At 34.0% G+C, this 25,531-nt stretch overlaps 2 protein-coding genes across 6 annotated transcripts in view; both read left to right on the forward strand.

The window, feature by feature from the left end:
- Nucleotides 1–52: 52 nt before the first annotated feature.
- On the forward strand, nt 53–13,177 carry LOC129939579 (ninjurin-1). Of its 4 annotated transcripts, none has more exons than XM_056047646.1 (3): nt 53–181; nt 6,571–6,747; nt 12,210–12,755. In XM_056047646.1, the coding sequence occupies exons 2-3, from the start codon at nt 6,571–6,573 to the stop codon at nt 12,411–12,413; spliced, it is 381 nt and encodes a 126-aa protein (XP_055903621.1). In that variant the 5' UTR covers nt 53–181; the 3' UTR covers nt 12,414–12,755. The 4 variants fall into 4 exon arrangements, with proteins under 4 accessions (XP_055903621.1, XP_055903620.1, XP_055903619.1 ...); XM_056047645.1 differs by lacking the exons at nt 53–181; nt 12,210–12,755 and adding exons at nt 215–657; nt 7,875–8,173; XM_056047644.1 differs by lacking the exons at nt 53–181; nt 12,210–12,755 and adding exons at nt 222–657; nt 12,789–13,177.
- A 3,276-nt stretch (nt 13,178–16,453) lies between these two features.
- Nucleotides 16,454–25,531, forward strand: part of LOC129954255 (axin) — a 68,582-nt gene continuing 59,504 nt past the window's right edge. The window contains exon 1 of one of the 2 annotated variants that reach the window (XM_056068043.1): nt 16,454–17,511. The gene's annotated coding sequence lies outside the window, so the exon portion shown is untranslated. The remainder of the gene's footprint in view (nt 17,512–25,531) is intronic. The other variant, XM_056068044.1, reaches the window with a different exon arrangement.

Consider the following 25,531-nt stretch of genomic DNA (forward strand, 5'->3'; position numbering starts at 1 on the left):
ATTCAAGAAATTCATTCTTCATGCATGAATTGCTAACAGTAGGTATACAAAAATTCATTTCACTAATACGAGTCAGTGCAGTACACACCTAAGTTACCAACTTTTGTTAGTGAATCAATAAAACCAGGTACAAAACTTGCCGCTCAAAAAACAATGAAGAAACTTAATTTCATGTATTGCTGTGAGTATGTTCAATTTTCTTTATGTTGTCATATGTATCGGTATCGGATGAGTCGAGAACGTTTTGTCATTAATATTGCACATATACTAAAATTGTAGCTAAGATTTCATTATATCATTTCTGTTTCGAATCCATGAGTAGCTTCTGTTGTGATTCGACGCGACGACCGATGTTAGCGTTTCGCGGCAGACACAGTTACAGTTGGTCGGCACTCGGCAGTTGAATTCAGAATGTTTTATTGTTGAGTTGTGTTGCGTGGTTACCAAAGTTTGCTATCATTCACAAAAGAAAATATCCAAAATAATTGAATTTGAATAAGTTATAAACTTTAAAAATACCTCCATTCTACCAAAAGAGTTTCTTAACACAGAAGTTGGATACATTCTTGGTTTTAAGAAACGTTTAATCTTTAAAAGAACAATTTTGGTCAATTTACGACATTTGTAGTTGGAAATATGATGAATAATGAATCTGAGGTAAATTTAAGTGTTTCATTGTATTTCCCTAATTTTTAAACCAACAATTTAAGTGTTTATGAGTATGTTTTAAATTTTGCATATATATTTGTGAACTTTGATTTTTAACTTCTAATAAAATTTGTGTTTTGTTTGCTAATACACAAATTTGTATCTTAGAATTAAAGATATTAAATTGCAAAATCAGGTTCCTTACCTACATACATATATACATATAGTATACTCTAAATTATGTATATGGGAAGAATGCAAGTGTAGAGCAAAACAAAAAAGAAGAAGACATGTTAATAATTTATTAAGATAATGATAGAAACAAAAATATACGTCACTAAATTTGATAGGTGATGCAGAACTAGTGATGTGCCTTTGTATATTTTTCACTGAGTAATTAATTCAAACTCAGGTACGCACCGTGAAGATATCGGTAGAAGGGTATAAAACAAAAAAGATTTTGTTTAATATGTAGTGGTTTTTTTAAACAATACAATAAACCTAGAGCCTAGTGACTCTCAACCACTTCTGTGTGCGAGTAATGTTATCAGGGATGGAGTAGACCTACAGTTTTAAGCTAGATCCAAGCGTATTTTTTGAAAAAGCACTTTTCATGGCAAGAATTACTCTTCGAGAATTTTTCAATTCCTCGCAAGAGACAGTACCAGTGAAAAAACTTTAGATGGCACATACAGCAATCAAACCCAAGACCTCTAGCATGACAGCCTAACACATTAACCATCATGCCATGGGCACTACGGACTCATTTCATATGTAAAAAAAACGTTATATGTACATTAATGTAAACCATAAAATCTAAATATTTCAATACTTTTTTCTGAAACTTTGCACTTTTTTCAACTTTTTTAAGTAGTTTATTTTTTGATCTTGTGGAATTTCAACGCTTGTATCCAATTTACCTTATAATAGTGAAATGTTTTCACTTATCCTGTCCGAATTCCGAGAACATATTTTGTATGATTCACAAAATTTGATAGGTGATGCAGAACTAGTGATGTGCCTTTTTATAATTTTCACTGAGTAATCAATTCAAATTCAGGTAAGAACCGTGAAGATCTCGGTAGAAGGGTGAAAAACAAGTAGACAGGTTTTTTTTAAAACAATACAATTTTTTGAAAAAAACAAGGTACATTTTTAATATTAATGCTTCAAAATATTATGTACTTTAGAGACTTTAACATGTGCTGACAGTAGCAAAATTAAAGATTTATACATACATTTATTTACGATGCTAAGAAGCTTGTACCGATCGCGATTGTACAAACATTAAGGTTATAGAACATTACAATTGTTGACTTTTTTCGTTTTTGTTTTTAGTAATATGTTTGTAAGTGTTAATGGTTGGTTAAAAAAAACACTATATTGTTTATTATTTATATGAATATGTACATATGAATTTTGAATTTTTTTATTTTGTTGCAATACATAGATCGAGCTCTATTTTTTTAACAAAAGAAAGTTAAAGAAGAAACCTTTGCAGAAATACACAGAATGTATTTTTAGGTAAATGATAAAATACATCATTTTTATATATTTTTTTTTAAAATTGCATACACTAAAGGGGTTATCACTTTTATTAACATGTTTATATTTTTCGGATCGTCAATAAAGATTGATTAATTTTAAAATTGGTGTTTCCTCTAAATGTGGTAATAACTTATACGTTGACTCTTTTTGGCCTAGAGGTGTTGTAATACTTCATAGACGGATTGACCATCTCTTCGAATCCCAAACGAAGGCGTTGAAGTAACTTATGAGAAGCTTTCTAATAATGTTTAAATGATTCTACATAATACTGGAAGGTTAAGACTAAAAATTAACAGCGTTCTTTAAGCTGTGAGCCAATTTCTATTCTTGGCTTTATGGCAATCCTTTTTCCGGAGCTGTTGTAAAATGATTTTATTCTATTTAGAAGAGATCGTTACTGTGATGACGATTAACTAGCGAAAGGGGGTGGTGTAGTGCTTAAGGCTCATTCTTCATTGGCAAGTCAAATTATTCCTCTTAAAAATGATTATGTTGAGAAAATTTGTGTAACAGTCAGTTGTTCTAAATATATGTACACTGGTGGCCACACAATTAGAAACGACACCTATATAGTAATATACGTATGCATAACTTTATTAAAAATACATTTCTTCAGGTTGAAAAGAGGTTTGATTTATAGCCTATGAATAAGAGTACACATTAAATAATTAATGCAAGAAAAAAGCTAGACAATATCAAATATAAAAACATATAAACACAGAACATATAAAACGGTATTTCATTAAAAATCTTCAATTTAACATAAAGTAAGCATTAGTGGTATACCCTCCCAGACCTACTTAATGTTTTGGAAAAGCTCGTCCGAGTTTTTAGATTTTTTGGATTTTAATCCTCTCTCGACGTCTGCCCACAAGTTTTCAATTGGATTCAGGAATTTGCGCGGGCCAATCCAAAATACTGGTTTTTGTATCGGCAAACCACTGCTTTACAATACGTGCAGTGTGTTTCGGATCGTTGTCCTGCTGAAAAATGTAACTAATGGGCATGTGTGCGAATGAATAAGGTTCCATGACATTCTCCAATATGCTTTTATAAACGTGTTGATCCATTCGATCGTTTATCCTTACTAATGGACCAACACCACTCCAAGAAAGTGTACCCCAAACCATTATGTTTCCTCCTTCATGTTTCACGGTCTTCAGCGTGTGTTTTGGGTCTAATTCTTTTTTCTGAGGACTTGTAACGTACACTTTACCGTCTGACTCAAACAAATTTAACTTAGATTCATCACTCCAGAGTGTTTTTTTTTCCGAAAATTGTAAGGTTTTATTTAAGTGCAATCTAGCCAAAGTCAATCGTGCCTTAAGGCTTTTTTTGGCACATATGGTTTTCTCCGTGCAACACATCCGCGTAGACCATGTTTTAAGAGGCGACGCCTTATAGTTCTAGCTGACAGTTCTCGACTAATTTTGGGGTGTACCAGAAGCCAAGGAAGGATTCCGCTCAATTGGCAATCTTTAAGGGATTTCAAAGCTTCCAGTTATTTGAAATACTTGTATGGCTCCAAATACCAACTTTTTGGAACAGCTAAATCCTTTTAGCTATGGAGTTTATTGACTCATTGTCATTTTGGTAACACTGCACAATCAGCCTCCGGAGTTCTGGATTGCACGACTTATTTTTACCCATTTTTTCACTGTATTATAATTAATACTGTAAAAATAAGGAAAATATAATGAAAACAACCAACTCACATCGATAAAAAATCCGAATTAAAAACAAATTCACTGATTCTAGTTGTCGTTTCTTATTTTCTGTCCAGCAAAATGTCGACTTCAAATGAATTCCCTAAAATAACCACGTTTTGACAACTTCTCGCGTTCAGAAAAACACAATATGTCAGCCATTATCGACTAACAGTACTAGCCAAATACAGTGGTGCTTAAAAAAATCTTATTGATGAAAATATTAACAATATATCGTTTCTTATTGTGTGGCCACAACTGTATATAATATTTTTTATTGTATATCTTATGTGCCAACTAAAACTAATTTCAATATTTATAATGCCCATATGCTTAATATTTCTTATATATTTGATATTAACGTTTCTACCAATTATAATACTTACTTTTGCGTTTTGGATGATTTTAATTTAGGTGATATTAATTAGATGTAATCTGAAGATGATAACCGTGATATACCACTTAATGTTTTGAATGATATAGAAATCTTGTTTATTGATCATTTGTTATCTTTAGATTTGAAACAAATTAGTTGTGTAAACATTTAAATAATCATTAACTTGATATTATTTTTTAAATAATGATATTAATTCATTTGTTAAAGCTCTTATACCACTTTTTTTGAATAACTGTTTACATCGTGCAGCTCTAGAAGTTGAATTTATTTCTTGAATTTTGCAACGTTAAAGTTAGTGAAATATCGTCGGTGAATTATAATTTTGCCACAGCTAACTATGGAGCTGTTAACATGTACTTTTGATTTCTAATAATTTATCTACATGTTTTGCATTATTTAAAAATGTCTTAGAAGATTCGTTTTGAAAATTTGTTCTTTAAAAAAAAAAATGCAAATAATAAGATCATAATTTAACTCATATTTCAAAAAATTGAAAAATAAATTGATCAGATTGCTGATCCAAAAAATTCAAACAATAATTGTCTTGTCGTTACGATTATGATTTTTTAAACTAATTTTCTTATCAACAATACGTTTGGATTGGAGTTTTGAGTTTCCCAAAGTTTGTTTCATGGCACCGGTATTTCTGAAAAAAAACCCGTGTTTTGTTGGAAAATATATCCATAGTATAGTAGGATTTTACACGAATAACAAAAACAATATCCATAGTATGAATAACACCGATAAAAGTTAGAGTAGAATCTTACTATGGATGGGTTTTTCACATTTACATAATTGCATTTGTATCTCTATGACTGTGTTCGTTGAGTAGTTGTGCATTTGGAATTATGTATGTGTTCCATTGGGGAAAAAAAATCAATCTGTTACTGTCGATTTTATTTGGTTTTGTTAATGAAAAAGGACTAACTGGGCTTATTTTGCAAGAGAAAACAATAGAAAAGTTAATTAAGTTTTGCTATGTCTCCACTAAAGGTATATCTCAGTTTAGATTGAAAAAATCTTGTTGGTGTTTTTCTAGCGCACAAAAAGATTTAAAATGATTAAGTATAACATTCTAAAATGCAAATGGTGTTTCGATGTTTTCGATGTGTGATGTGCAAGTGAGATAGTTGGATTCGTGTTAAACAATAAAGAACTAATTAGTTCAGCACCATATAAGAATATGCTCCATGCCCATTTGTTTTGTAATTTGATTAAAACAAAACTATATTTTTTGTACACAAATATGCAAATAAACAGACCATAATGCATTATTTTTTAAACCAACTTCTCCACGCAGGTTTTTCTTCCCAAATTTTTACTGGACTCCGATCTCATTTCAAATCAATTCAGGTATATAACGAATTGAGCCGATGTAGTAGTCTTCGAACAAACCTTGAAGCAATTGTTAAATGAACTTTTTTTATAGAATCTCAATTTCCAGATTTTGTCTTACCATTTCTTCTTAAAAATTGTCCATTTTATAAGTTTTAGTTAGTTTTTTTTTGCTAAGTTAATTTTAACATTTGATTTTCACAAAACTTTCTTCTATTTGTGTGTTTTTTTAAAATTTTTGTTCTGACAAATCTTTTTTCAGTTTTACCAATTTTTAAATACAAAAATCTGGCTACTGCGGATCGTTTTTGGTAATTTCTCACTGTACTATATATAAAATACCAAAAACGCACTTATTGTAAAGATGGATTGACCAAACCTCTTTCCATGGTTTTCCACTTGTCCCTTCGGAATAGTGAAGTTGTGGATGAATGGAAAATCTGGGTCTACACAATTAGTCTATAACTATTGAACTATTTCAAAATTGCAAGTTATTCCTTAAATTTTTGAAGCCATTGTCAAAAACAAGCTATATATTTAAAAATGGTTTACCTGATGTAAAGCACGTTTTCACTCGCGGTAGTTCTATTACCAATCTCGCCATGTTTTTAAATTAATGCTTATGCAATATGGAAAATGGGATTTTTCCAAAGCCTTTGTCAAAGTTGATTCTTATGATTTCTTAAAAAAACTTGAAATTTTTGAAATTCAATCGGGTTTATTAAAATGGATCAAATTTTATCTTACAGTAAACAGTCAGTACCTGTTAGTTCGAAACATCCTAACACTATTTTTAAAAATTCTGGCATTTCCCAAAGCTCTTGGTTTACGTTTCCATGTATACGTTTTGAAATTTTAAAATATAATTATACTTCATGAAAATAGTTTGACTATGTTTTTTTATTGAAAATAATTTGTAATATTTGTTTCTTTTAGATGAAATCAATGGATGCAAATCGATATGCAACTAAGAAAACTATTGCTCAGGGGATGCTGGATATAGCTTTGCTTACAGCAAATGCATCCCAACTAAAATACATTCTTCAAGTAGGAGAACAACATCAATTCTACAAATTAATGTTGATTTTGATAAGCCTATCAATATTTTTACAGGTACATAAGTGAACTAAGAATTAACCAACAACAATAATAAATTATGAAGTAAACTTCATTTTCTGCAATTTCAATCATTATTTCGTAGCAAAATATTATCAATTTTGGAATTAAAGCCTACTAGGAACTCAAATCGGGATAAGCGAAATTTTAAATGTTAACTCTACAATCTTAATCTCTACAAAATCAAAAGTTAGAAAAACGTTTTTTGAAAAATATAAATACAACTTTTACCAAATTTGTATACTAGGCCTTAATATTCCAAAAACGAAAATAATGCTTTGAATTGGAAAATATAAAAGTAAGCCAAGTATACACGATTTGAAGATTTTCCAATATTGACCGAACTGTCAAAAGTTTATCAATAGTATCCAATAAGGTGGCAATTGTCAATTTTCTATCAACTGGAAATTGTCTGTTTATACGGTTTGTTGATTTTATCCAATAGACAATTTTTTGGTAAGAAATCGGCAGACAATTGCTGACAATTTTTTATTTCAATTAATAATTGTCTTTTTACACGTTTGGAAGACTTTAGAAAGGAATAAAATTGGTAAAATCATTGGAAGACAATTTTCTCAACAGATGATAGAGAATATCAAAAATTTATTTAAGAAGTGATAACAACAGGTTGTGCAAAAAGATTTTTAACCCTTTTTGTTATATCTTCTTTTTTGTTATTTTTGAAACGGTTACTGCTTATTTCTTTCGATTTTCGTAGTTTTCAAATTCTTTTTTGGTTGTTTCCTACTCAAAAACTTTCTGCCAATTAAAAATTGGATGACGTTGTTTGAAAAGAACATCTTCTAATATCCATTAGTGGAAATTCATCAAATCATTTGAAAATATAAACTATTTGGTGTTAAGAATACAAGCGATTGCAAGAAGTCGGTAAATTTTTTGATAGAAAATTTGCCGACAATTGACTGGATTTTTTTTTCTGTCACTTTTGACAGATAAAATTTGTTGTTTACATAGTTGTTAGAAAATTGGTTAAAATTGTTTGCGAAAAATATACCAATATTGGAAGATCTTCCAATCATGTATACTTAGCTTTACAAAACAACTCAATAAAATATCTTTTTGGAAAGTTATATACAATAAATTATTATTTTATATGTAAATAGATTCTATCTGGGGCTCTCAGTTTATCATTGAGTTTGTTACGTGATTGTCGTCTTCATAAGGCCGAATTTCATTCATCAGCCAACATTATAAATCACGTTCGAACTGCATTTGCATTTTTAACTGCAATGATAAATCTGTTCATATCTGCTTTTGACTCAAAAATGCCACCTTCTCAAGGAAATTACTTAAATGATTAAAACAAAATATGTGTATTTAAAATTTAATGTACCTTTACATGAGTTGTAAATAACATTTTATCAAAATAAATATTGTCAAGCTGTGTGTTTTATATTTGAAATCGGTAATTCGTGGCAATAATAAATTTAGAAAATATAGCAGTTCTTAAACTTTTAAAAATTATATATACAAATTTCTTTAAATAGTCGTGAGAATCTTGAACAAAAACAAAACCATTTTTTTTGTAAGAATTACATTTACATACATATCGAGCCCTTCCCGCCAATTTATCGTATGCTCAAAAATAAATTGTATCCTAAACTACAAATCAAAAGCATACTGCTGGTCTTTGAAACAACTTATACAACAATGACAATATTCTTTCAGGCTCCATGTTTTACTAGCAAATTTTAATATTTAATTTGCCTTTTTTATTGGAAATGTTGGTTACGATAAAATGGCGGGAAGGGCTCGATATGTATACATATGGTTTAGTAATAATATACATACATATTACAATTAAAAACAATTAATTTTGTATCCTTATTATTAATATGTTAATAATGACCCCTGCAGTTTATCATTTGTGAAAATCGATCTTAAAAACATAAACCCATTTTTGATGTAAAACTAAATTAGCAGAATATAGCAAAACCAATATTTTTTTCATAATATCAGTTTGAAAAAACTTAAACTAATTTTGAAGAAGCTAAGTAATTTGAATTTTTCAATGGCAAATTTCTTGCCGAAGTTCTTATCATGTCTGTAGAGGTTAGGCTAGGTTAGGTTAAAATGGCTGTCCATGATGGAATGGGACATACTTATGCCAGTTTTATGTTTTCAGAGTTTTCTTAGGCTCAATGAAACGTGAGAGACTGGAATTTCCCTAGGTAATTCTTGCGTTTTTGAACTCACCCATGCAGCTTCTGCAAAAGTAATTTGAGAATGCGCCTAATCGCTTGGTGTGCTTTCCTTTTAGATAGTAGAGCAGATATAGACAGCTGTTAACAATTGCCTCAAGGATTGATGCCCGGCTGTCCGTGATGGAATGGGACACACTTAGGGCAGTTTTATGTCTTTAGGCTTTTCTTAAGCTCAATGAAACCAGTTTGAATCCCTTACGTGAGAGGCTGATTAAGCTAATATGATTTAGATTGTTAAGATCGTTATAGAAGAATTTTCCCAGGTAATTCTTGCGTTTTTGAGCTAGCGCAGGACATGTCCTCATTCATTCAGCTTTTGCAAGTCATTAGAGAATACGCCTATCCGATTGGCGTGCGTTCCTATTAGATAATAGACCACACATAGATAGCTGTTAAAAACTGCCTCAAGGATTGGTGCAATAATGCCTGACGTTGTTTGTAGTTTAGCTGGTATTATTCCATCTGATCCTGCAGACTTAAATGGTTCGAAGCTGTTGAGAGCACATTTTAGCTTGTCCCAGATCAGACCTTGTGGATATGTTATATTAAAACTTGAACGAATATGATTGTTACAAGTTGCGGTTAGAGAACTACAAGGAAAGTGAGTATCCAGTAGTAAGTTCAGCGATTCTTTACTTGAATTTGTCCAGGAGCCATCTCCATTTTTTATATAGCATGGCATCGCTGGATTGGTTAAAAGAAATTTCCATAGCCTGGAGGCCTCAGAGTATTCTTTTATCGTGGCACAAAAGGATCATCAGGAAAATCACTTAGATTTCCTTAGTGCCTTCTTAAAAATTCTCCTCCCAGTGAGGGGCTAGTAATGCGGGTCTGGCTCGGTTAAACAGTTTCCTACATTCTTTTCTGAACGAGTCAAGCTCTGAGGTCCACTAATGTAGTTTCCTCTTTCCTTTTATGAGTATAAGTGCACAGCCAATTTCTAGCGATCTATTCATAGCTGGGGTAAGGTCATTGACTTTGTTGTCAAGTTCCGGTTTTCATGCACATTGATATTGAACTGGATATATTTATGATCAGAGAACGAGTGTCCAAGATCATATGGTTATCTAGAGACAAGAGTTATGTCTAGGTCTTCTTGTCGAGTATTAGTAATAAAGGTTGGTTTATTTAAAACATTACTTACTAAGAGGTTAGTATACCAAGAATATAATCAAAAAGACACTCACCTTTGTTGGTAATATCTGTACTCCACATACAGTGTGATGAGCTTTAACATAGCTCCCAACATGTCTGTAAAATCCGGTTTAAAATCAATTCTGAGTTCTAGACATTTTAGATCTCGGTTGAATGGAAATGGTCATAACGTGTTTTTTTTTTGCTATTATTATGTAGTACCCCGTTCGTAGTTTTTACTTGAAATTCTGAAATTTTACGAACGAAATTTTAAAAAATCTGCCAGTTTTTCTTAGAGTGGACATTTATTTTTAGATTTAGTTTTAATATTCCCAATGAAACCAGTTTAAGACCCTTACGAAACGTAAGAGTCTGATTAAGTTAATATGATTGAGATTGTTGTAGAACAATTCTTATAGGTGATTCTTGCGTTTTTGAGCTAGAGCTGGGCATGTACAGAGGAGGTGAAGATTTATTTTCTCATCCATACAGATTCCGCAAATGTCATTTGAGAATACGGCTAGCCACGTGGTGTGCTTTCCTTTTAGACAATACAGGGTTATGACACCGATTATTGAGCTTATGTATATGCGATGTGCTTGGAGATAACAAGCATCTTGATCGCTTTAGGCCAGATGTTGTTTGTCACCTAAAACATGGTGATGTGATACCACCTGGTTTTTACTAGTACAAGACTTCTTTTACCGCCAAAAGTTCCGCCTGGAACACGCTGGAAATTACCGAGAGGCCAATGTTGTTGGTAAAAAGCAGAGCGTGCAATTATTTGTTTACTATAAATATATCCAGAGGTGTAAGGTAGAGTAGGGTGCCAGTGCCGCAGATGGGGTCGTGCTGAGCGATCGGCTTATACATAGGCAAGCTGAACGTTGAACTTTATTTAGTTTGTCGCGGTTTATAGCTTTTTCTAAAGCAAACCACCACACCTTACATTAAAATCGGTCTGATTACCGATGTATAACCAATGCGTGATTCGGTGTTGTAAGCCACATTTTGCAAGAAAAGAGCTACAGTAGCTTTTTTGACTGTTTCTGGTATAATGCGTTTCCAATTCAGTGTTTTCAATTTTGTCTAATAAATCCCAGCTACTTAGACTCGTCTAAGAACTTATATTCGATTCCTTTAATAAAGGGAGGGTTAGCAAATGGAATTTTGCATTTCTTCGAAAATAGGACTAATTAGGTTTTGTGTGGGTTAACACCCAGTCCACACCAATCAGCCCAAAGTATTTGTCTGTCTAAGGCATTTTGTAAGAGTTATTTTAGGGTATTAAGATGCTTTCCTTAAACCGCTAAAGCAACTTCATCCATATATAGGCAATCACTCTGAAACCCTCCGCATCCAAACCAGTAAAGATTTTAGCATTAAATGAATTAACTCCCCAAACGAACTCTCTACGTTCAGAGTTGTTAGTGCAGATGTGATTGCATATGTGTCCACCTTCTTTAAAGTACATTCGATGTCAAGGAAAGCAAGCACAGTGAAGTCTCTATGATGGATGGAGTATTCGATGGTACGTACTAGTTTGTGTAACGCCGTTTCCACTGATTTACCGTAGGTATGTTGAGACGTAGACAGAAGTCTTGTATCAATTCTTGCCCTTAAATGAATATCAATCAATCTTTCTAAGGTCTTAAGAAGGAATGATTATTGCAAATAAATTGTCGTCTTTGTCTAAACACAGAATAAATCTAAAAAAAAGTCTTTGGAAAATACAAAATCATTGCTACACTAAACTTTACTATCCTAGATCCCTAAATTAAGGGGTCTATTAAATCGAAATTCTTTCCCAAACTGAAATGTGAATCATAGTTCTAACGCTTAAGAACTTGATGAAGAAATGAGTTAGAACCCATTTAAGAAATTGGCTGTTAATATTTGCTTTGTTTTAAGTAATTTTAACAGTATATATTAAAATTGCTTATTTTATTTTTCTTGATGAGGAATCTATTATAGCTCTGCACTTGTTTCCTATAAATAACATTTATAATAAAGTTTAATGTAATATTATTATAGGGAATATATTTTATTAACTACCTATATGTCTTTTCGTTACAAATTTAAATATTCGTGTATTTGTAGCTCCTGGTTGGTATTTTCTTTGTCATCATTGGAAGTTTGAATATCAACAGAAAAAATGAACAAACAGCTGCTATTATTATGAATGATGTCATATTGGTCACAATATTTATAATTTCTATTGTTAATGTAATTATATCTGGTTTCGGAATGGAATACTCATCACAACCACTGCGGCTAATTGATCGTGGTGAAAAAGAGCCATAAAAGTTTAAAACATAAATTAAAAAAAAAACATGATAAGTTTTATGCAACAATGCACTTTCAGCAACATAAAAAAGTATATATGGTTTTGAAATTTAACGTGAATAAAATTTGAAGTATACGTACATTGTACGTGTCGTATGACAGTTCTTGACAGTTAACTAGCCAATCAATTTCATTGTCAGACGTAATTGCACATAAATTAAACCCTGTTCTTACTCCTCATTAAAATGATTTTTCCTTGTTTCTGTTACAAACTTAATTTGAAACTTAAGAAAAAAACTGTAAACTAATAATTTTTAGAAAGAATTTTAAAAATAAAGTGAGTCTATTTTTAAAAAATTAACAACTTGGTTTTATTTTTTTATATATACACAGGTGACAGTTGGAGTACTTCTCTTGATTCAATCTTTATTGTCTATTCATAAAACACCATTTCAAAGAAAAGCGGCAGACGTTTTAAATCATTTTGTTGTGGCAACAGTTTTGCTTACGGTATTTTGCGATGTCTTAAAGATGAATTTTGGACTTGATCCGGCTGTTGCTGTTTCTATAGCAGGACAATCCAATCCTTGATTTTGATACACCTGTTTATGTTAAAAATAAACCTTTAGTTTAAGTACTTATACATATGTATCTATAAAAATTTTTGGTGATACATACATTCAAATAAATGTTGCGGAATTTTTTAAGGAAATAAACAATTTGTAAATGTATACTGTATGATAAAGCTCTATTTTCAGTAAAATGTATCTTTAAACTGTCAACAGCTAAGGTTTTGTTGTTTTTTGGAATAGAAAATATTTTGCGTTGATTAGAGATCTGATATGCCTCACAGCAAAATAAAATGCTCAACAGGGGTATTAAGGTCTGGTCGGTGAGGCAACCATTTATAAAATTGATAGTGAAACCAATTTGGTAAGTATGATAAAAATGGATAACTTACGTTAGTTTATTTAACCAAAAGCTAAGTGAAAATAAAACCGATCTATCACAAAAAAATGAAAATTCCACATGCTTACTTAAATGCTACACCATCTATTCGGTCCCCCATTATTTTATTTATTTATTATTATATGTATAACTTCTCAAAAGAAGTTTTTAAGTTAAATACTATAACCCTACTTATCTGAATGGTTTCACTACATCAAACATACCTAATTTGTACAACTCAAAGATTTGAACATCCTACTAGATAAGGATTGCTAGTCACCAACTTGGCGTTAATGTCATCTATTCTTTAACGCTAAAAGCCCTTCAGAAGGAACTTAATTTTTGTTTATTTTATCAAACCCCTAAACAAATATAGATGTTATTAAGCTGGACATACACGACCATGTCCAATTTGGTACGGTCCAAATTTGCCCGGAAAACACGACCAAGTCACAGCCACTTTGGCATATTGATTATTTTTATATTTTTAATTTCGAACACAGACAAATATAAGTATCCCAAAGAAATACACAGGCAGAAAGAGTTATTAGGGGTCTAAGATTGTGTAAACAGACAGAACTACTTGGCTCGTTGTTTCCCCACACACGGAATTGCCAAGCCTAGGCTCGTTGCTAAAAATCCAAATGGACCAAAAATTAAATTCTTCATTTTTCCGTTGAACCTAACTTACATACTTCAGGTGGCCCTAAAGTCCGGGTAGTTGCGGTCCTTGTGGATTGGGTTCGAAGATCTTCAGGGCTGCAGCGTTGATGTCCGTCCGCTCTACATGATCCGGCCAAATAAGTCTTTCGACTTTAATTCTTTTAACCAGGTCAGTGTCGCTATTGAGCCCGTACAGTTCTTTGTTGTCTCTTCTCCTCCACTCTCCATCTATGCAGACGGGACCTAAAATCACACTAAGACATCTCTCTAAAAACATCCTAAGACGCTTTTGTCTTTCTTTAAAAGGGTCCAAACCTCGGCGCCATAAATTAGAACCGGGATGATGAGTGTTTTATAGATGGTGCTCGAGAGAAAACTGTACTACTCAATTGCCTTTTAAGTCCGAAGAAGCAGCGAGAGAGAATTGTTCTTCGTTTGATTTCAGTGCCAGTGTCGTATCCGACTAATTGGGTGGACCTTTGAAGATGGTGCCTCGAGTGTTGACGGTTGAGTTTTGCACAAAACGCATGACACGACCTTGATAGAGCAGCGAGCATTCTCCATCGTCATTCTGCACAAACAGATAAGTTTGACAGGTATGCCAAAACTAGACATATTTCCTGTAGAGCTCTTCCCTATAGATGCTGTCATACGCAGAAATCGATAAAGATATGGTGGGTAACGAATTCGATTTGAAGTACCTGATTTTTTTGCCTAAGATCTTCCGTAATGTGAATATTTGGTAAATGGTGGACTTTCCTGATCTGAAGACACATAGGTAAGGTTGTTGACAAACAACTTGAGACGTAAACATAGTACAGCAGAAAGGATCTTATTCAGGAGACTGGTTCAGTTTGTTTTTAACGCAATTCAGAATGTCTCCTTTCTGGTGTATTGGGAAAACTATGCTAAAATTGCAATAATCGGGCATGCCTACTTCCGACCATATTTTGAAGATGAATTGGGCCATAATCCCTCCCAAGTCATCGCTCCCTCCCAAGTCAAGCTTTAAATAATTCGTCAGCAATGCCGTCAGCAAAAACACTATATGAAGATATAAATTCTTCGTACGTATCACCTTCCAAAATCCATTTGTTTACATTGTGGTATTTGTAATGTGGACGAATTCAACGAGAGAAATTGACGCGTTTTCACGCATACATAGAATCAACTACTAAATTTTTATAGGTAAATTTCATAAAATTAGAGGAGAAATCACACGCATACTTAAATAAATTTATGAGTCCAATTTCCGGTTTAGCTTGTAGGCAAACCAATATGGGATTTATATCTTTACTAGAGTATTTTTGGCCGTCAGCTTCAACATTTCTGTTGGCTTCCTACCTTTACTTCGTCGAAGACGAGTAGGCAGACTTGTTGTTCTGCGTCGCCTAGGTTGAGTGGTTTTATCCCCTTACAACGGAATTCTATTCGTCATCGCCGTCATATAATTGGGAGAAGTGCTCTTTCCATATCCTCAACAAAGGCTGTGGTCTTCACAGGATGGTCGCTGATACACTTGGATCGACTTTCCATTACCGCAGCATAAATTTCCTTCTGATTTTTGGCACAGTTAGGTAGAGGTCTCAATAGAACATGTTTTAAATATTAATTCGAGGATTCACCTTTAAATCATTGTAAAAAAAAAATTTTATTTTTCGGACTTAACCTTACTTTTTTTGTATTTTATTTTTTCAATTGATAACACGGCGTACTAACAGCTAGGTATGTAAGGGAGGCATGCTGCCCTCCTGCAACCAACCTGCTTGGGATCACTATAGGGTTTCGGGTGGGTGAGTTTCGGTATATGGAAAGTACTTCTTGCGTATTTGAGCACTAAAATAAAAGAAATCCCCAACAAAAAAATCAAGTATGGCAACACTGAACAAAAAACATTTAAGAAATGTCAAAATCAACCACTTTTGCGTGTTTTGTATGTAAAAATGTGAACTTTGAAAATTAATTTAAAATAGAAATAAATGTTTCCTTACTCACTCTAAAATTACTATAGTTATTATTTATTTGCACATATCTATCAAATAAAAAAAAACCGCGAGTCGAAATTCGTGCTGCGGTAATGGAAAGTTGAGCTGAAGCATTAACCAACGCGAGGTTGGTTATTATCCATATCTAGTAACTCATGGTTACTATAAGAAAATATTCATTTGCATTTAAAACATTTGCTCTTAATTTTGCGCTACAAAACAAAAATTTGAAAACAATTAATGTTGATGCGAATACAAGAACATTTCCCATCCTGATAGCTTTGATCATCGAACGCGACCAATATTTACAATCAGATGTATTCCCTCCTCATTGGGACACGACTAAAAAAGCTATTCCGAACACAAACCCAAAACAAATCAAAATACCTCCACCCGCAACCAATTTCTTAACCACAACCAACTTCGCGCACGAAAAAAAAACTGACATAACCTCAAAGTGTACAACACACACTCTCATAAATCGAAAAAGAACGAACATAATTTTTTAAGGTGTCGCGTTTGTGTGGTTTTTTCGCGTGAAACTTATTTCTATTTTCCCTCAAGAAATTAAAAAACAAAATTATTGCTCTCTAAAATAATCAAACATCTTAACAAATAACGCAAAGAACAAAAGCTCAAACCACTAAATGCAAAATAAACTCGCATAGCAAAGTTAAAATAAAAATAAAGATTTATACCAATAATGCATATCTCAATAAAACGTCCAAAAAACTAATACACAAACAACATAACAACACAAAAAGAATTTTTATTTTATTTTTGTATACATATACCTGCGTGCGTGAACGGAACGTGAAATGCAATGCATGAACGAAAAAGAATCGTCTTAAAAACCGTGCTATATTAAAGTTTTTCTTTTCTAATTTTCTTTATTGTAATTTTATTAATAATTGAAAATATCGTTTGTTTAAACTGTAAACAAGTCAACTTGAAGGGATTTTGTAATATGGAATCCCATCTCTCCTCGTCAAAGTGAAACATTTTCTGAATGAGGAGACTTAGACTTCTTGGTGCTTCAGCTGCTTCTACTTTTACCTACATCACTAACAGCACCATAACTTCAGTCATTCTTAATTTGATTTAGTTGGGGCTGTAGCTGTGGAGTGTCTAGTGTCGACATCATTATTGGGGAATCATTTTTATCTGCATCTCCAGCAGTACCAGGTCCGTCAATTAACATGATATGCCACAAATGAGTATTGCCCATTTTCAAGTAAATCATTGAATAGAATCGTTTGTTCGATTCTCATGAGGAAGATGATGATGATGATCTTGAGCAGCAGCAGCAGCAGTTTATCATGCAATGTTGTTGATGATTACCTCGGTGACACACTCGACCGAGAGGAAGAGGAATCAAAATGAATAATTTATTTATGCTTCCAAAAAGCTACCCGTCCACTGTGTTTCATGCTTTCGATTTAATTTCCAACACAAAGTCACCACAGAAAAAGCAGCCGCCACAACAAATTGAGAGAAATGTTAAAAAGAAATAATCAAAGGTGAGAGTTTATAACAGACCAAACATAACATAACCAAATAGGCCTTTCCAGGATCCCACACCTAACATTTAGCTTCAAAGTCCTTTTAGATGTATTATTTTTTTTTAATTTGTTTTTCATCGTTTTCTTGTGAAACTCTCAGTCAAATGCTGCCATGGAAGCTGCAACTTCATGAATTGCACTTGCAAAGTTGTATACAATTGAAATCGAATTCGACAACTTCTGCTGTCGGTTTCGGTCTCTGTCATCAGGATGATGAGGATGACACACACCTCAAACAACAACAATACCAATCATAAAAGTTTGCATTGCGCTCTTGCATTCCTTTGGGTTGTACACAGAGTTTGTGTTTTGCTTTCCTTTAATTTGTATATTCATTATTGTTTTTTTTTACATAAAATCTTTTAAAAACTGGGAGTTGCCGAAATTCAGAGACAAGTGCATGTATTTCATCTTAAATTTGATCCTAGAAATTGTTTATGATATCGTCTTTATCGATTAAAAGGTAGTATTTTGTATCCAAGTATTCTTCTAGCGGCATGACAGCGCGCGTTAGCGGCAGACATAAAGACTTATTATTTTCAAAGTTAATCAGCCTAAAACTATTTTGGATAAATGTGATAAAAATAGTTTTTGAATCTACATTTTGGCTGTTTTATTTTGAAGCTATTTTAATTTTAATATATTGCGCAGTGTTATAAACATCAATTGTTGAGAGCTATAAATAAAAAAAAGAAATAATAAAATGTTGATTATTTGAATCATCACATCAGCGCCGTTTAATTCAATATAAATTTCAAGTTAGTTTGTATTTGTTTATGTCTACCGCATTATTTGAATATATTGTTTAAAATTTAAAACTAAACATGTATGCAAGGGTTTATAAGTTTTAAAATCTTTGAAAAGGTATTTGAAAAGAAGAGATGAATATGGAATATTGTTTAAGATCAAATTCAGTCTAGATATTAAAAACCGTGCATTTTATTATGCAAGATTGTTTTTAAATGATCGATTTGAAAAATTTAAAGCCTAATATCTTAGAAAAAAATCTTGGGATATTCAAGGTCCGCCCAAACAGGATGCTCATGAGTATAATCATGAAAACCGTTTAGAAAACAAAGGAAGACGTGCGTCGAATAAAATATTCACTCCAGCAGTTGTACCCAAGATAATACGGAAAGTGCAGCGAAACCCAATGTTATTACCTCCAAAGACATGCCACATGCTTCTTAACCTTGATCTTAATGGGCGAGTAGGTCGAAAAAAGTCTTTTATAAATAAAAAAATAGCAAAGTCGTCTTAGCTTCGCCAAGGAACATCTTTCTGAGAACTCTAACTTCTGAACTTACTTACTTACTTAAGGTGGCGCTACATTCCTGTGTGGACTAGGACCTCACTCAACAAACTTCTCCATCTAGCTCGGTCCCTAGCTAGATGTCTCCAGTTTCGCGCTCCATGTTGGGTGAGGTCACTTTCCACTTGTGCGCGCCACATGATCCGCGGCCTTTCTCTATTCGCTGTCCTGTGGAAGTGAATTCGAAGACTTTCCGGGCCGGAGCACTGGTTTCCATGCGCTCTTCGTGACCCAGCCATTTTAGTCGTTGGACTTTTACTCTTCTGGCTAAGTCAACGTCGCTGTACAGCTCGTCGTTCCATCTTCCCCTTTACTCCCCTTCGATGCATACGGGACCGTAGATCACGTGAAGAACTTTTCTCTCGAACAGACCCAAGGTGCTTTCATCCGCTTTTGTACCGTATAGCAGGACGGGGATGATAAGGGTTTTAAATAGCGACACTTTGGTTCTTTGAGAAGCACTCAATTGCTTTCTAAGCCCAAAGCGTTAATCTTCGTTTGATCTCAGCACTGGTGTTGTTTTCTGCGTTTAAAGCGGAGCATAGGTAGACGAAATCCCTGACTACCTCAAAGTTACGTCTGTCGATGGTGACGTTTTGACCAAGACGTCGGTGTTGTATGTCCTTTCTTGACGACAGTATGTACTTTGTTTTGCCCTCATTAACCGCTAAACCCATTTTTGCCGCCTCTGCCTCAATACTCACAAAAGCCCCATTGAAATCACGCTGAGTTCTTCCGATTATGTCAATGTCATCAGCATATGCTAGTAATTGGACAAACTTTTGAAAGATAGTGCATCTAGTGTTGACGTGTGAGCTCTGCACTATTCTTTCTAGTACGATGTTAAAAATATCGCATGACAGTGCATCACCTTGTCTAAAACTCTTTTTGACATCGAAAGGTGCTGTTAAGTTGTTTCCAACCTTTATCGAGTAGCGTGAATTCTCAATGGTCATTCTGCACAAACGTACGAGTTCGGCAGAGATGCCAAAACCAGACATGGCTCTATACAGCTCTTCCCTGTAGATGCTGTCATATGCGGAATTGAAATCGATGAAAATATGGTGTGTGTCGATTTGGTGTTCTTGGGTTTTTTGCAGGATCTGCCGTAATGTGAATAGTTGATAGACTGTGGACTTTCCTGGTCTAAAACCACACTGATAAGGACCTATCAGGTTATTGACGATGGGCTTTAGACGTTCACATATTACGGCAGAAAACATTTTATAGGCGATGTTTAGTAGGCTGATAAGTTGGTACATATTAGAGGGTCTCCTTTTTCAGGATCAGGCATACAATACTGAGGTTCCATTCATCGGGCATACTTTTTTCCGACCATATCTTACAGATATGTTGGTGCATGATCCTAACCAACTTATCTCCAGCTGCTTTAAAGTGCTCGGCATTCAAGCCATCCACTCCAGCGGCTTTATTAGACTTCTGCTTAGATATGGCAATTTTTACTTCGTCTAAGTCGGGAGAACGGGATTGTTGGCTATCGTCGTCTATGTTGAAAGGATCGTCCTGTCTGACAGCGGAATTTGGTTCGTCGTCGCCGTTATACAGTCTGCAGAAGTGGCCCTTCCATATCCTCAGCATTGACTGCGGTTCCACTCTTACTTCTGAAGCTCTGTTATTTTCTCGGACGAGTCCTAATCTAATATTTTTGGAGTTGATGGTATTCCTAACAGAGCCTAATACAGAGCTCAAAAAGAAAATATTAAGTCTTCAGTGGAGCACAGTGTCGGCAGCGGTATAGTTTAGAATGTACGCAAGAGTTGGTAATATAGAATTTTTCGATGGAATTATCGACAAAACTGTGTACATAATTGATAATTTTAAATTAAAATGTATTATATTTGTATTAAAATTGTTTTCGATTTCGATGTTTTTCATTAAATGAAACCGCAAGCACAGTCACCAGATATGAATTTAATCGAAAATCTGTGACTACTGTTTGGCAGAAACATAAGGAAGCACCAAATTTTTAATACAAATGACCTTAAGAAAGACAATCTGGATGAGTGGAACAACATAATCTCAGAAACCACCTAAAAGAAAAGGAATTCTTCCTCTTCTTCGGTTCCTACGCTCGTTCTCAATTACACGCCTTTTGTTAGCTCTTTAGGAAAGCCAATCTCATTGCTAGGCAGTTCGACCCCAATTCAACGCTGCCAGTGTTATGACTCCGTCCGTACTTGAGCGAGTTAGTGAGTCCTTAGGGATCTAAACACACATAAATCCGCTGGTCCGGATGATATCCCCGCTGTTGTCCTAAAGAGGTGTTCTTTAACGCTGTCAAAACCACTGCGTGAGCTTTTTCATCTGGAAAACCGCATTTGTCCATCTCACCGAACAGTGGAGCAAATCTTTACATCGCTTTGGAGAAAGCAAGATTATCGCACCTGATATTTCAAAAGCTTTGATAGGGTTTGGAATAAGGCTCTCTTATCAAAAATGCGTGCTTTTGTTTTTCATGAATCCTTCCTTCATTGGAATAATAAGTTAATTACCTTTCGAATCGTTCAAAACAAGTTGTATTGAATGGATTTAAGTCTGAAAACCACAAAACAAATATTGGTGTGCCCCAGGACTCTGTTCTATCTCCAACACTCTTTCTCATTTTTATTAATGATCTCACGTATGCGACTTCTAATCCAATACATTGTTTCGCTGTTCATAGTCCTCTTAGCTTTTCATATTCGTTTTCAGATTCACATCCTGCTTCTTCGGATGTGGAACTGCAACGACAGAATATATTAAGCTCGTAAATTCTGACCTAAATAGCATTGTACAAGGGTGAATAAAAATCCGCGTGGAATTTAATGCTTCGAAAACCCCAATGCTGTCTTGTATCGTTAAAGCAAGATATACCTCGCTTGCCACTATCCATAGATGGGACTTGCATCGAGGAGACTTAACATCTCGATATTCTCGTTATGTGTCTCACTATTCACATTTTGTGGGACGATCACGTACGCGAAAAATGCCTCAATATTTGGGTTTTCTAAGGCGATGCAAGAAATTGTTTTCCCCCTCTGATCTAGCTGTTATCTACAAGTATTATATATGTACGTTCAAAGCTTAGGTATAACTCCCTTATCTGGGCTGGTGCTCCTGCAACTGCAACTGCAAGCCTGTTGGAAGTATTGAACGTAGAGCATTTAAATTGATAAATGCTCTTTTACTTCGCTTGAAAATCATCGTATGGTAAGTAATAATAATAGTAAAAATAGCCTGCTGCATTTCACCCTTAAACAGTTCAACCGTACTACTCGCGCTTCTAGGAATGCTAATCAATATACCCTCGAGCCCAACTTCAGTCGTAATGTCAAGTATAGAGATTCGTTCTTTAGCCGTACTAAGCGAATGTGGAATGCTTTCCACACTCTGTCTTTCCCAGCCATTGCAATAAATTCAAAACCAATGTTCACCCGCACCTCCTCTTAATTCCTGTCTCCCTTTAATAGTGCGTATATGTGTCTACATAATAAGGGTAGTATTTTCCCCTTAAGTGCGCTTATTTTAAAAAATGTATGACAAGAGCTAATACACAAAACTTTAATTTGTTAATTTGTAGACTAATAAAGTTGATCAGAATTTGAAAAAACGAGTAAATTAATACAATTCTGTTTCCATCCATATTTCTTTAGATTAAACACTTTTCCAAAGGATTCACAATTTGTCAAAATATGCTTTCATCAGTTCGTTAAGTTCAATTTAAAGCAAAACACAGAACCAACGGTTCAGATGTCCGGGTCTACGCCTTTTCTCCAGGGTAAGCATGGTCTGCCATGCTGTCGCCTACCATAAAACGTACTACAAAGGACTTTCCGAGCTGGTTCCGAGCTTCGCTCATATGAGCTAAGTGTTCAGCCCACCGAAGTCTACCGTGTTTAACTTTTTTCACAAGATCAACTGCGAGTTAGGTTGCATACTGTTTATGATTATAGAGTCTTCGGAATCGTCCCTCCTCATATGTGCCTAAAAGGTCGGTGTGCTATGAGATCTATGATCCATATGTGAGTACTGGCAGAATCATTTTCCTGTACAGAAGGAGTTTAGACATTAGATTCAAAAAGATTTTTGACAGACTGAATGTAGGCTCTGTTGGCTTTGAGCAACCGCCCGCGTATTTTTTTGTATCTAAGTTGTTATCGATTGCTTCTATTGACCCAAGGTATTTGAAGGTTTGAACTACTTCAAATTTATGCTCAGCTACTTTGATTGTTTGACTAATTGCTCTTCTCGCAATCGGTGCCACCGTGTAGTATGTTTTTCCTTCACTAATACAACCTGAAGCGGTTATCCCTATGATTTTGATGTCGATTGCATAAACTGGACCTTGTGACGATGCTCTCCCTTGTTGGCGTCCAAGAGTCACGGATTGCTTTCTTCAACGCGAGATTGAAGACAAGGCAGTCCAAACCAACCCCTTGTCGAAATCCATTGTAGATGCTGCTTGGTCTTGACAGCACTCCTGCTATTTTCATGGTCAACCTACAAAGTCTTGCCGATTTATTTGAGATTCCGAATTCTCTCATGACTTTGTATTGTTCTACCCTGGCTATGCTATGGAGGCGGCCTTAGAGTCTATTAACAAATATTATGTTGCAATATTAAATTCTAGACATATTTCACCCGCCTGCATAAATGATTTGCCTGTGTGGAGCCTCACTGTTATTGTCCTATGATAGTTTTGCGTATGGGGCTATCCGATCTTGTAGGATATAGAGTATCTCTATAGGTGTTGCACGTTGTGACATCTACTTTCTTGTGTATGTTACATATAATATCTTTTTGCCAGTCTTCTGGCATTTCGTCATGTTACCATAGGTGAACTATAAGTTCATGAATTGCTCGATCGCCATGTTGAAACACCTTGACTGGCATGCCATCGAATCCCGGGCTTCTGTGGGCTTTTTCTTGAGCTAAGCGTTTAACAATTTATTAAAGCACAATTTCCATCGCTCCAGTATGCCTGCAGGATCGACCATCAGATTTCTCTCTCTGTCCTTGCAATATGTGCAGCGCTGTGTATCTATAATGCGTCATGTTTCGGACTTAATTTGGTTATTAGTTCTAAAACGAAGCTAATGTTGTTCAGCTTATCATCCTTCCAAAACTTTGAAGTTGATTTTCAGTACCATGCCCCAGAATATCAAAATTTCAAGATTTCTAACTGTAACTTTTTAACCGGGACCAAGACTTGTCTAACTTATACTAACCAAAACTAATCCAATTGTTTTTCAATAGAAAAAGTGAATGATTTTAAATACTTAGGCCTTGTAATTGATTTCAAAATGAAATTCTCAATTCACACGGATAACTTGGGAAAGTACTTTACTTTTTGCAAAATTAAGTTTCAACTGAGCTTTTAAAAACTATTTACTATGGCATTTTAAAGTCTAAGTTACAATATGGAATTTTTGTTGGAGTGGTATCTACTTCAACAAAATTCAGCCTTTGTTAGTTTTGCACAAATATGTTATTAGAAAAATTCGCCGTACACCAAATAGATATTCGAGTTTTCCTCTTTTTTATGACCTGAAAATTTTTCCAGTGCGTCATTTGTATTGTCTTAGTGCTTAAATCCTTTTTATGATGTCTGGTAATCGTAATTTCCGTTTAATTTCAAATTATAGTTTAGGTGGAAACTCTACGAACATCTTTACCGTACCCACATTCCGTACAACTGCGTTTCAATTTTTTGTATTCTATTTCATCGTTTCGGTTATTTAACAAGCTTCCACTTTCTTTGAGAACAGTTACTGCTCCTGGTATGTTTGCAAGTCATTTAAAACTATGGGTTTTAGATTTTGATTATTTAAACTTGGAACTAATTGTTTCTGGTACTCTGGTTTAGTTTTATGATGTGTTCTTTATTTTCTCTATGAAATGTATTTCATTTTGTGTAACAAAGTAGTTTTATTTTCATTATTGTAATAACATCTTTTTTTTCTGTGTATTCTCAAAAGGATTCGAATAAAACTTTCTCTAATATTAAGTATCACCCCACCCATTAATTTTAATTAAGTTTATTAATTGAAGTGGCATTCAACACTATTTTAATTTCTTTGTAAATTGAATACAGAATGTCATTATTTTATTTTCATTTTTTCATTTTATTATATTTAAATTTACATTCTTTATTTATTATACAAAATGAAATGAAATAAATAAATAAATAATAATAATAAAGCTCAAGATTTATCTACATAAACACGGTCTTTCGCGTAGACCAACAAAATGGCAACGTTGTCAACCTGTTGTTCAAGCACCCAATCGACGTATCTACGATGTACGAGGGAAACTATGTTTCACAGTTTTTAAAATATCTGTAAGCAATCCATTATCTTCAAATGTCTTCACAATTTTGCCAAGTGCTTGCGTAGTTGGACGATTATTTAAACCATGATCTCCTCTTAAAACACGATAGCTATGTGGCTGTGGCAGATATTTTTGTAGAAGGTTTTAATAATTTGTATGTGTTGTGCGATAGTTGAGCTATCGACTTGTGAATGTCTGACTTTCAACTTAAAAAAAAAAGTGGTTAAACAACTTAGTTTGACAGATATCGAGTTCCAGCCCTATACTTTTAAATCAGCAAAATGTGTAATCCTTTACTTCAATTGTATTGTCATAACTACTGTCAAAGTGGATCCA

This window comes from Eupeodes corollae, chromosome 1 (genome assembly GCF_945859685.1).
Source record: "Eupeodes corollae chromosome 1, idEupCoro1.1, whole genome shotgun sequence".
Classification (NCBI taxonomy): Eukaryota; Metazoa; Arthropoda; class Insecta; order Diptera; family Syrphidae; genus Eupeodes; species Eupeodes corollae.